At 40.0% G+C, this 12,844-nt stretch overlaps 1 protein-coding gene across 1 annotated transcript; it reads right to left on the bottom strand.

Annotated features, from left to right (window-relative positions):
* Positions 1-9,674: 9,674 nt before the first annotated feature.
* Positions 9,675-11,983, bottom strand: LOC114570426 (uncharacterized). Its single transcript, XM_028600762.1, has 5 exons — positions 11,640-11,983; positions 11,208-11,320; positions 10,661-10,818; positions 10,213-10,345; positions 9,675-10,115 (listed from the first exon to the last, which is right to left on the bottom strand). Exons 1-5 carry the CDS (start codon positions 11,917-11,919, stop codon positions 9,963-9,965), a joined length of 837 nt encoding a protein of 278 aa, XP_028456563.1. The 5' UTR covers positions 11,920-11,983; the 3' UTR covers positions 9,675-9,962.
* Positions 11,984-12,844: the final 861 nt, after the last annotated feature.

Below are 12,844 nucleotides of genomic sequence, written 5' to 3'. Positions count from 1 at the left end.
TGGGAACGGTAAAGCTGATGTGGTACAGGGGTCGTTTTTACCTTATCTGACATTAGAAGAAGCTGAAGTCAGGGACTTACAAAAGCAGATTTTAGTTAGTATTCTCTCTTTTAATGAAAGACTTTATTTTCATTTGGACCTCCTCACATTATATTATTCATTTTCAAGTAAACAGAGAGTGTTTTTAAAAGTGATGTTAAAACACAATTCATTTTTTGTTATTTTGTGTAACATATATTATTTTGGAAATAAACTGGAATTCACAAAAGTGTTATATATTCTTGTTTATGGCAAAAAAGTACTTGTTGTGATTTTATGTTTTAAATTACAGAACGTATCTATCAGTGCAGTTCTGTGATCTAAGGTTTCTGTTTTATGCTATGAGTGTCTCCCTACCAACGTAAAGCTACTTTAGGCAGCACCAAAGCCAAATGAACTGACTCACTAAATGACTTTGCCTAACTCTCATGAATTAGTTGGTCCCCAGTTGACTTTTTCAGAAAGTTTTGTCGTTAACTTTTTTAAAATGCTCTATCTTTTCCTACGTTTTGGACACACACATAGTGTAATAATAATGGTCCAAAATGATGTGGAATTGCACTACTTTCTTGAAAAAATTTACATTTTCTTGAGGTAGGACCCCCTAAACCCCTGCAAAACATGCAATTAAATCTTCCACTAACCTGGTGAAAACACTGACTTACCAGTCCAACAGCTCGCCGTCTGTCTTTCATTTCACAAAGCTCTCACAAACTTCTTAAACACATCTGTAACACGGTAAGTTACTTACCTTGCACAGCAGCTGGTTCCTCGCTGCATCACCGAATCATGCGAGAATCGCGGGATCACCTATCACACGAAAAATCAATTTTTGTCAGCCTTCAAGCAATGTGTTTGTGTCCGAACAGCAATCAGCGTCTGGCGAGGAGCTTCTGGCGGCTACAGAGTAGTTTAGGTGTATGACAGCCGTGATTGTTCGTTCAAAACAAAAACGTTAGATGTGATAGATGGTTCATCCAATCACTTGCCACATGCTGTAGGGCTGCGGAATTAATCACACTCCAAACAATCACAAAAACAATGTTATTGACAAAAACATTGACAGTAAACTCTTATTAAGTTCAAACAGGAAAATTATAAGGGAAATCTCTCAGCTGAATGTGTTTTCAATGTTGATTTGTTTAACTGTTTCACTGTTATTTTAACTTCACTAAATGCAACATCTTTCCAAAAGTCAATGAGTAATCATGTTAAATAATCCTGGTTTAAAATAATTGTCATAACTAAGTTAGTTAGATAGTTCTGTGTCAACAAACCATCCAGTGCGAGGTTAAAGAAATGTTTCTTCAAATTGTCATTTAAAGGGCTCAACCTCGGTAACTTAGGCTAAACCTTGATATGATATAAATTGCTTACTGTAAACAACCCAGAGCATTTACATCTGTGGTGTAGCCAGTTCTTACTGCACAGCGCTGTGGTGTGTGTGTGTCTGTCTGTCTGTCTGTCTGTGTGTGTGTGTGTGTGTGTGTGTGTGTCTGTGTGTGTGTGTGTGTGTGTATGTTCCCGAAGTAACATTTTCACTGCAGGACTTTTACTGTTACAGCGTGGAGAATACCACAGTGATATTAATACTTTTACTGCAGTAATCTGAATACTTCTTCCACCGCTGGCTGGTTAAGCTGCGACTCACCTGTTGAAGGTCCATGTTGGAGATGTTGGGGAGAGGAAGGCTGTGAGCGGGTAACCATGGAGACAACAGGCCGGAGAGAAATGTCTCCTTATCCCCCGCGGTGCTTGGGACAGTCCTCCCGGTCCTCCTGGTCCACTGTCTGAAGATAAAGACAAGTGTCCGTTAAACCGTTAGCATCAACACACTAACATACAGACTGATGACACACTCATTAAAAGAAAGTGCATAAAAAAGCGACAAAAACGTCCAAATAAGTGCCAGACAAGTAAAAAAAAAAAAAAACACAGTACCATACAAACTGACATAAAAGAAAATGCCTCAAAAGTTTAAAAAGTGCAAAAAGAAAATACTTTGTAAAAGCAACAAAAATGCATCAACACACTAACATACAAGCTGATGCTGAACTGACACAAAAGAAAGTGCCAAAAATGATTTCTTTTAAAAGGAAAAAAAACGACAAACGAGGAGTCAAACAAGTCCAAAATAAGCATAAAAAATGACAGTTTTTTTCGATTGCTAAACCACAGTGGGCACAACTGGAGTAACGTGCAAAACTCGAACTCCAGTCTACACAGCAGCAGTTCATGTAGACCAGACTCTAACTATAGTCTACACAGCAGCAGTTCATGTAGACCAGACTCTAACTATAGTCTACACAGCAGCAGTTCATGTAGACCAGACTCTTACTATAGTCTACACAGCAGCAGTTCATGTAGACCAGACTCTAACTCCAGTCTGCACAGCAGCAGTTCATGTAGACCAGACTCTTACTATAGTCTACACAGCAGCAGTTCATGTAGACCAGACTCTAACTCCAGTCTGCACAGCAGCAGTTCATGTAGACCAGACTCTAACTACAGTCTGTACTACCAACAGTCACCAGAACTAAACAGGTCACATCAGCTGCAAAACAGGCTCAGGGCAGCCAAACACTATGCACAATCCTCACTGAGATAACACACACTGTCACTCAGAACACACTGAGGGTAAAAACACTAGCATCAAACACCAATACACAAATTACAGTTAAGTTTGAACAATTTGAGTGACTTGAGTAATTTGTCTCTAGTAATTTATGGAATTACTGGGGAAAAAACTAAAGGTACATACGTAACAGTACCAAAGAATAGTGTGACTAATCCTGCCTCTCTCCAGCATCATGTGGCAAGTTTTCTTCATCACGTTGGATGTCTTCATCATCTCTAAATACTAATGAATGTGGTGTTTCTATTGCTTTCACCTCCATTACTTTCTGAAAAACAGTAAGAACACAGTTTTACTATTGTAAAGATATAGTGTTTTTCACTTTTTTATAGCTGTGTACATAGCCTCAGACATCTTACCTGGACATGTTGGTATCTTTGCTCTTTTACCTGTTTCTCTCAAACGGTACAGTGTATAATTGTTTCATTGTTATTTGGTGTTTGTATACAAAAAAAGGCTTTCTGAGCTTTCTCTATATAAATACCATATATGTTCACTAACTAGTCTAAAATTAGACACCTGCTTAGGCTTTCAGCTAAAACTCCAATCAGCAGTGTTTGATAGGCACCAGACTGAAATCTATTCTGTGTTGAATGTGTGGTTAACAGTGTTGACAGCAGTGTGTTAGCATCTGAACAAAGTGCTGTAAATCTACAGTGTTGTGCACATTGTGGTTAAAGTCATGGGATAAGTGTGTAGAGTTTAGAAAACTGTGTTCAAGCAATGAAAAACAAACTAGAGTCTGGTCTACATGAACTGCTGCTGTGCAGACTGGAGTTAGAGTCTGGTCTACATGAACTGCTGCTGTGTAGACTATAGTTAGAGTCTGGTCTACATGAACTGCTGCTGTGTAGACTATAGTTAGAGTCTGGTCTACATGAACTGCTGCTGTGTAGACTGGAGTTAGAGTCTGGTCTACATGAACTGCACATATTATCGTAATCCTAATGTTATCTTATAGCTCCTAATCATATGTGTAACCTTTTTTTTATCTGTGTCATTTTGTTGTGGCGACAGATGAGGCAGGAGACAGCGCTGGGTGTTCTGCTTTACTCTGTGGTTTCAACAAACAGACTGGGACATACAGGCCTACCAACTGGGGTCACTACATCTGGTTAATTCCTTAGACAAAAGAGCAGAAGAAATGCGCTTTACGAGGTAGCCTACGGCAGACGTGACTCTATTCTACCAGAGAATTTCTAATAGAAGGGCTTTGATTCTACTGAAAGGGTTGCTGAGCAACAGCCTTAGCAGCGACCATAGGAACGGCCTTAACAACGGTCTAAGCTTGCTAGCGTTAGCCATCTATCTAATTAAAGAACTAATATATAATTGAAAAACTTTAATTGGTGAATTCAAACCACTGTATAAATCACACAAGACAAACCGGACATTATATATAATATCTTTTATAAAACCTTTATCAACGGTGCAACCGGAGCGCTAATCTGGTTAGCACACACGTACCTTCGTCAACTTCGTTGCACTCAAAAAACACACAGGCAGGAGATAAAATACCCAAAATCTAAGATGTAATGGAAATAAGAGGATATTTTGGTGAAATACATATGACTGTCTACATCACCTGTTACATTTGCATACAGTATTATTCACTTTTAGGTGGAAAGCAAAACTGGAAGTCTTGGGTGTTGTTATCATGAATGTATTAAGAGAAGAGGTTGTTATCTTTGTTATTTTGACACACCAGGCTGAGGAGATGTCATGTTGAGCCAGAAGTAGCTTAACGGATAGATGCGCTTTAAACAGTGAGAGAAAGCATGGCAGACAATCGCAGATGAACTGAATCGTAAGCAGCATATATATATATATATATATATATATATATATATATATATATATATATACATTTACTGCCTACTGCTCTGAACTGAAACCGTCAGAATCCTACCATTCAAGGTAGCCTACTAGTTATGTGCACAAACAAACAGTTGTACTCCTTGCCAAAAGACAGCCTAATGTTACTCAGGAAAATGTACAACCACTAATCTACAATGCTGAAATATGATGCGTAAATACAACGGTGTAACTTTGGTTTGAGAAGTGGGGGAGTGACACAAAACAGGGGTCTGCGGGTCCTATGCCAGAAAAAAAGTGTGGCCCATGTCCCCCATGTTAGCGTAAATCTCTCTCTCTCTCTCTCTCTCTCTCTCTCATGGGCTAAAATATAAATTTCCTAAGTAACATTATGTAACTTTTACTGCTCGCTCTTCAAACAAAGTGTACATCTTGTTCATTTGTGCAAATGACAGTGACTCCTTGAATGGTTTCATTTAAGAGGAGTAGTTCCTAAATGTATGTGTAGACCATCCAGTCGGTCTGCTTCTGCCACGGTTTTATTTTTTCATTTTATGCTTTGCTTCCTCGTAGGCCTTTATCTGGACATAGAAAAGAAAGACACTGAAGAAATTAGACTCTGAAATCTAGAAACTATAAAGATAATTAAAGCTGCGAGCAGCGATGGACGGGCCCTCGCGCCTCTGCGCGCGTCGGGGTTACCGGCGGACGCCGCTCCTTGCGACCGTGCATTCGCGCGGCACTCAGACGCCGCGAATCGTCAACAATGAAAAGGGAACTCCCTGCCGAGTTTAACGATAGCTCACACAAGACTCTACGTCATACGGTTCATTAGCTGTGAAAGGGGGAGTGGCTAAAGCATAGGGGGCGGGTCCAACCATCACCAATTAAAAATGAAGCCTCTGCTGAGATGAATGATACCTCACACAAGACTCTACCTTAAATGGGTCAGCATGTATGAAAGGGGGCGTGGCTTGAACATAAGGGGCGGGCCAAACCATCACCGATGAAGAAGGAAGTCTCTGCTGAGTTCAATCACACCTCACACAAGTGTTTACATCAATCGGGCCATTAGTAATAAAAGGGTGCGTGGCTTAAACATAGGGGGCGGGTCAAACCATCACCGATGAAGAATGAAGTCTCTGCTGAGTTCAATGATACCTCACACAAGACTCTACTTTAAACGGTTCAAATGTTACGAAAGGGGCGTGGCCTGAGTAAGTGGGCGTGGTCATATTATAGGGTGCGGCTCAGTATCACATGTAGACCACACATTCTGAGTTTCATGTAAATCGGATGATGTTTGTCATATAAGGTGCATTTCCTGTTGCCAGCGGGGGGCGCTAGGAACAAAAGTAAATTTTGGCCTGTAGGTGTCCTCAGGCCTGGACCCTTGTCAATCGTGAGAAATTTCGTATACTCAAGCTACAGCAATTTCTTTGTTCATCGCTTAACACTCAAAATGGCCCCCACGCCACGCCCACACCGTCTGACGAAAAGTTTTTCTTTTAATAACTTTTCATTGTTAAGGTGTTGGGATGGTAAAGACCAAGTTTGAAGTCCATCGGATGAAATCTCTAGGAGGAGTTTGTTAAAGTATAGCACCTTGACTTTTAGGCCTACTTCCTGTTGCCACTAGGGGGCGCTATGACTTTAAGTAAATATCGGCCTTTATTTGTCCTCAGGGTTGGACTCTTATGAATCCTGAAAAGTTTTGAGGTAATCGGACAACGTACACTCGAGTTACACCCACTTCCTGTTTCGGCGGCGAAACGCACAAAATGGCCGCCCTGCCACGGCCACGCCCTATGACGAAAAGTTTTTCTTTTAACAACTTTTCATCTTTAACGTCTTACGATGGCACGGTACGACATGTGGAAATGGCCAAAATCGCACTAATTTCGAAATTTCGAAATGGTGGACTTCCTGTTGGGTTTAGGGTATGGCTCTAATGACGTTTATTGTACATCTTGACATGTTATATATGTGTACCAAGTTTCGTGAGTCTACGTTAAACGCACTGCAGGGACTCAATTTTCTTAACTTTCTAGGGGGCGCTAGCGAGCCATTTTTGTGTGCCTATTCCCGAAACCCTTAAAATACGTAAATTTTCACCAGATTTGATGCGGCCGCCAAATTTGGTGAGTTTTTGAATATATTAAGCCCCTCAAAAAGCCAATTCATTTGACGGGAAAATAATAGAAAGAAAGAAAGAAAGAAAGAAAGAAAGAAAAAAAAAAAAAAAAATTCCTTCAGTTTCAATCCGGTTGTTAAGTCATGACATAACCACACTCCAATAATACTGTTTCCGGGTCCAAATGCCGGGTCCACTCTAACGGCTCTGACGCTTTTGCCCGACTATGCTGCAGTGCTGTGTCCCGTGTTGTTTAAATAGATCGGAGTTTAAAAAAACTAGTGACATTCAACTGACTTTTTACCGCTTCCCATGTGACGAGAAAGAGAAGAGGAAATGGCTGCAGTTGATAAGGTAAGTTACAAATATTAAACAAATGAAGAATCTTTGTTCTGTGCCGCCTAGTTAAGATGAAACTAGCTAGCTACGGCTAGTTAGCTAACGTTAGCTTTGGCAACAGTCTACAGACAAGCCGAAGCATGAAGATGTGCGTACGTAGCAAGAAAAAACATTAGACCAGTTTGATATTATGATAATCTGCTAACGTTTCTCATTTCTATAATAATTGAGCATTGTTGGAGGGAGTCTGAGATTTAAGATCAGAATCATGGTTAATGGCCAGGTATGTTTACATATTTGATTCTGATTTTACATTGCTCAGTGTACATACACAGAACAAGCCTGGCCAAATCTTGAAGAAGCTGTGTGTGTCTTAGTATGCTTGGTTTCAGGTTATGGAACAAACAAACCCCCTTTTAGTAAATTAGTGTTATATTATGTAATACAGTATTATTAGGTATTATCAAAATTTCACCTGTCGTAGGTCAGTTTGGTCACTAGGAAGGTACTACAACCTTTTGAACATGAAAAAGAACTTTAATCAAATGTGTTTATGAAACAATTACTGTAATTAACTGTAATTGTATGTACAGTAAGGGAGGTATTGTCAGAATTTCACCAGTAGTAAGTCAGTCAGGTCAATAGGAACATGCTACAACCTTTGAATAATAATAAAAAAATCCCTTTGGTGAATTAATGTAATTTGATTCTAAAAGTAATATTTATTAATTTATTAATAATTATATATTATTTTTTTTACAGACGTGAAAACTTCACTCCAAATTGCAACTCTAGGTTGTGCAGTTGGCATTTCCCCAATGGAAAAACTGCTGGTCCATCGCGATTTGCTTGGAATGAGGGGAAGACTTTCCAATTCCCCGAGCACCTCAGCCATCTCCCTAAAGGGAAGAAACAAATGGTCCCTAGCATTGGTGAGGATGAGGGAACAGATGCTGACATGGTAACTGCAGAGACCCCATGTACTTCAAAAAGTCTTGTGGCACTTGAAGTGGAGAATGACATGCTGAGGGAAGAGAATGACAAATTGAAAAAACAATTGAAGAAACAAAAGCAAACTTTTTCCTTCAGTCAAATTTCTTCCAGCCCTGACAGAGTTCAGTATTTTACTGGATTGCCTGATGCTGCCACTGTCCTGTTTTTGGAAGCGCTTCTTTCTAAATTCGAGCTACAATATCATTCTGATTGGACTGTCCAAATGATGCCCCTAATTGATCAATTGCTCCTGACCTTGATGAAGCTTAGACTAAATTGCGGCCACGAAAATCCGGGGGAGAAGGTGTAAATCTCGCGCCAGGCCGTACCCATATCCGCAGCAGGTCTCCAAGGTGAACAGCCTCTGGCATGTTAGATCAAGGTAGTTAAGGGAAGTCAGCAACAAGGTTTAATTGTAGCACAGCCACAGTAACCAACATCTTCACCACCATCATTAGTGCCCTGTATGATGTTTTGTATGTCGGTTTGCTTGAGAACAACATCCCCTCCACAGCCAAGAATCAAACATCGCTGCCAGACTGCTTCCAGCCCTTCCCTAACTGTAGGATCGTCCTCGACTGCACAGAGGTTGCCGTCTCTAACACAGAGAGGCTTGATGCACAGTGCCATTTGTTCAGCCAGTACAAAGGACGAACCACACTTAAGGCTTTAATTGGTGTTGCGCCTAATGGAGTTATTACCTTTGCCAGTGACCTGTACGGTGGGAGTGCCTCAGACAAGGCGATAACAGCTGACTGTGGACTTCTCCAACATTTACATCCCGGTGATATGGTTATGGCAGACAAGGGCTTCACAATTCGTGACATTTTGCCAGAAGGAGTTTCCCTGAACATCCCTTCTTTTCTCGTCAATGGACAGTTTATGCAGGAGGAAGTGAACAATAACCGATTCATTTCAAAAGCTAGGATACATGTGGAGCGTGCAATTCAGCGACTGAAAGCGTTTCACATTTTGGACCACATTCCATACCAGTTTAAACTAAATGTAAACAAGATAGTTAAAGTGTGTGTGTGTCTTACAAACACCCATTCTCCGTGAAATTGGACGAGTTAACTGAATTTAACTGTGTTTGTACATGCATGAATTTCTGTATATTTGCTTACATATTTGATTACACACTACATGTACTTACTATAGAGTTAAAAAAGACTAAATGTAAATAGGGTTAGGGTAGAATTAGGGTTTGGTTGAGGGTTAGTTTTACAAGTTCTGTATAGCATGAAGGGCTTACAAACTAAAATAATAAATATGATATGTAATATTTGTGATATATAATATAGATGTGATATAATAATAAATATGTATAATAAATAAAATACCTGGCTTGTGTGAAATGTCAAAGTTTCATTTATTTTCTTAAAACTGTGAGAGTTGTAAGGTAGGAACATTTTTATAAAATATAGGCTACACAGCATTTTATCTTATCTTAAAGTAAGTAAAGCACTACAAACATTCAACATTTATCTTACATTACTTTAAAGCAGTTCAAGGTTGTAAAAAAAAAAAGAATTCTTTCAGTTATGCACAAAAATAGGCTACAGCAGATTAAATGTAAGAAGCCACAACAAAAGTATTTACAGAAAACAAGGGGAGACACTGGTGAATACATTTAACTAATATCACGTTTCCCAGTTATTTACTTCCATAAAAGCTTTAGTGGGTAGATTTGTTTTCTTTTCTTAAAACTGTGAGAGAATGTAAGGTGGAAACAATCTTTATAAAATATTTCCAGAGTGTCAATGTTCACAGCCCATGTAGGATCTTTGAGCACTGGCAGAATGACAAGGTCAAGAGGTGTCCACACAAGCAGGTGACAGCTGTTGGCTCCGGTCAGGTGCAGGTTTCCCTGGATCTGATGCCAGTAGTTGTGACTTTGTTTTAGTGTCAGGGAACCAACCACTTCATCCAACTCCATGAAACAGTCCCTACTCTCCGCTGCCTGCAGGATAGTCTTGGTTCTGGCTGACCACGGACACTTGACTTCAATCACGCAGTTTCCAAACACCGTCCCATCAGGAGATCCACCAAGCAGGCCGCTATCAGACAGGAACAGCCCCCCCTCTCTTGTATAACAACACCAGTGCGCTCAGTGTATTCCTGCTTTGCCCTTGGCTCATGCAGGATTCCCCAATCACATGCCTTGCGGGGAGGGGACAAATACCACTGAGTTTTAATAAGTGTATTCTTAGACACAGATGCCTTCATTTTAAATATTCACTTATTAACTACATCTTACTTTAGATCCTTCTTTGAGGTTGTACTGGCCAAGCAGGGTTTTGAATAAGGAAGGCGGGTAAGACTTCCGCTTGACTGCTGCCAAGACCAAACCAAAGTTACTTGCTGTTATCCTTTTCTTGCGATATGTAAACCTGTTAAAAGAAACCAACGATTAGAGAGACCAATTTTGCTCAACAATTGGCATTACAGTTTCATGTAAAAACAATCTGACATTCTCCAGCACACTTCTACATTTTGAGCAAATTTACAGCCTTTAGCAGACAATTTGGAACTGATCCGCAGCCATTCCACAGTTGGTGAAAATCCGGGGTTAGAGTAAATGACAGCAGAATGTCATCAGGGCTAACTTAGTTATGCTTGTGTTGTCTGTTTGCATGCGTTTAAGGTTCAGCGTGTTAGGCTCTCTGAACCACCAGAGTATACTTTTTATTAATAAGCTTTCTTACCATAATGAGTTCTTAGCCTGGCCAACAGTTGCTTCCTCAATCTGCTGCTTCTCCTGATCATTGACAGCAAGCATTGACAGCACATATAGAGCCTTGTCCTCAGCTTGGACAAAACCTGGGCTGGTCACCAGCCCATCAAACATCTTGATTGGGAGAGTCTAGATTTAAAGTTAGGCACAAGTTGTGAAGTCAGTGAGGTGTCCACATACTTAGCCACATAGTGTATACAAAATACATTTGAAATGAAAGCAATGGTTTACATACATACATACATACATACATACATACATACATACATGTGTGTAGTTTACTAAATTTATTATGAGCCTAAATTATGTATTGTTATTTTTTAACTATATTACACAGTTTGAAACCAACCCCTGGTTCAAATTTCGAAAAATTAAACATATAACATTGTACAAAACAAAATGATTATGTGTTGGATGACAAAACCCTAGCTGAATTGTTATTGATTTAATGTAAGTGTAATTGTGATATTTCTGCTAATTCTAAGGGAACATGAAAGTACAAAAGTAAAAACTCTTACCTGAGGTGTCTCTGGACTCAAAATCCACCCCATCCCTGTAAAACGCCCAAGCTGTAACAAGGATGCCTGAGCCCATTCTTTGTCCTCCCGGGTGACAGGTATTTTGATGCCAGCTGAAATAATGGTATACAAATGTATAAATGTAATATTTATCTCAATTTAATAGCCTTTTATTATAATCATCATTTATTTATAGCACACAATCTAAGCTTTTAAAAAAAAAAGAAAAAAAAAAATCTCAGTGTACATCTCAGCCTCACTGTCTTGCAACTATATTTCAATATGGTGATATGATCATGATTTTTCAGCTGCAACAGCCGCGAGTGTATGTTAACTTAAATACGATTAATCTCATTAGCAGTAGCTTTAAACCACATTACGTAGTTAAGAAAATAATTTAAACCACGCAACATCAACAAACTTATTACAAACCTCGTGTTGTGGATGGTGTTATCTCAGACACTCTCTCGGTTGCAATGTCGTCCCCCTTCGGAGCGTTGGCCTTCTTCCACACACATTCCACCTCGGTGCGGGACACATTTTTCTCAACCCAAATCAACAAAGCTGCCATATGATGGCACTTGTCTCTGCCGATTGGGCACTCGCATGTGCTGTACCTGACTGCCTGGCCCTCAACGTGCACCTGTATTGAAAACAATTTAACCCTCACCCTAACACTTCTAAAACACATTGCTGTCAGCGCTGTTACCATAACAATACTTCTGTAGCTAGCCCGGGGCTATCAGATCATACTACTAAATTGATTAGCCTAAAAGTTCCCTAAACCCTCTAAAACCTGACTGTCACATATTTACTTTTTAATCCTCGTTTAGTTACATCCACAGTTATAGCAGTCCTGTACATTTTTTTCTTTTGAAATACCTCATCCAGAACATGGAATATCACCTTACGTCAACTAGCTAGCTAGCTAGCTTACAGCTAACTCACCTCAACCTCGTAAACCTTCTTTTTCATTGATGCCTGGACTCTACCCTTAATTATGCCACCTGAATGATGCGCTACACTAACCACTCTGTTGGAGTTAAAGGAGTTTAAACCCTTTTTGACCGCCAAGGGTACCTCACTAAAGAAGGACGTGATCGTAAATACGTTTACAGGTTCGGCCATTGTTATTGATCTGGACGTGCTGAGCGCTTGGACCCGGAAGAGGCTAAACGTCATGCGTGACGTCAGACTTAACAACTGGATAGGGCCTTCGCCGCTGGGGCCCGAGCGCCGACAGCGGTGAAGGCCCTATTGAAACTGAAGGAATTATTCTTTCTTTCTTTCTTTCTTTCTTTCTTTAAAAGAAAAACTTTTGGTCATAGGGCGTGGCCGTGGCGGGGCGGCCATTTTGTGCGTTTCTCCGCCCAAACAGGAAGTGGGTGTAACTCGAGTGTACGTTGTCCGATTACCTCGAAACTTTTCAGGATTCATAAGAGTCCAACCCTGAGGACAAATAAAGGCCGATATTTACTTAAAGTCATAGCACCCCCTAGTGGCAACAGGAAGTAGGCCTAAAAGTCAAGGTGCTATACTTTAACAAACTCCTCCTAGAGATTTCATCCGATAAACTTCAAACTTGGTCTGTACCATCCCAACACCTTAACAATGAAAAGTTATTAAAAGAAAAACTT

Source organism: Perca flavescens, chromosome 15 (genome assembly GCF_004354835.1).
Source record: "Perca flavescens isolate YP-PL-M2 chromosome 15, PFLA_1.0, whole genome shotgun sequence".
Lineage (NCBI taxonomy): Eukaryota > Metazoa > Chordata > Actinopteri > Perciformes > Percidae > Perca > Perca flavescens.
The sequence above is the reverse complement of the archived record's forward strand: the minus strand, read 5'-3'. Positions and strand labels throughout refer to the sequence as shown.

Bases quoted from the DNA above. Each gene is read 5' to 3' on its own strand.
- LOC114570426 (XM_028600762.1), bottom strand. From the start codon at position 11,919: ATGGTAACAGCGCTGACAGCAATGTGTTTTAGAAGTGTTAGGGTGAGG. The intron at 10,346-10,660 runs GTAAGAAAGCTT...TTCTTTTAACAG, and splicing joins CAGGCTAAGAACTCATTATG to GTTTACATATCGCAAGAAAA. The intron at 10,116-10,212 runs GTAAGATGTAGT...CCTCCCCGCAAG, and splicing joins ACCTCAAAGAAGGATCTAAA to GCATGTGATTGGGGAATCCT.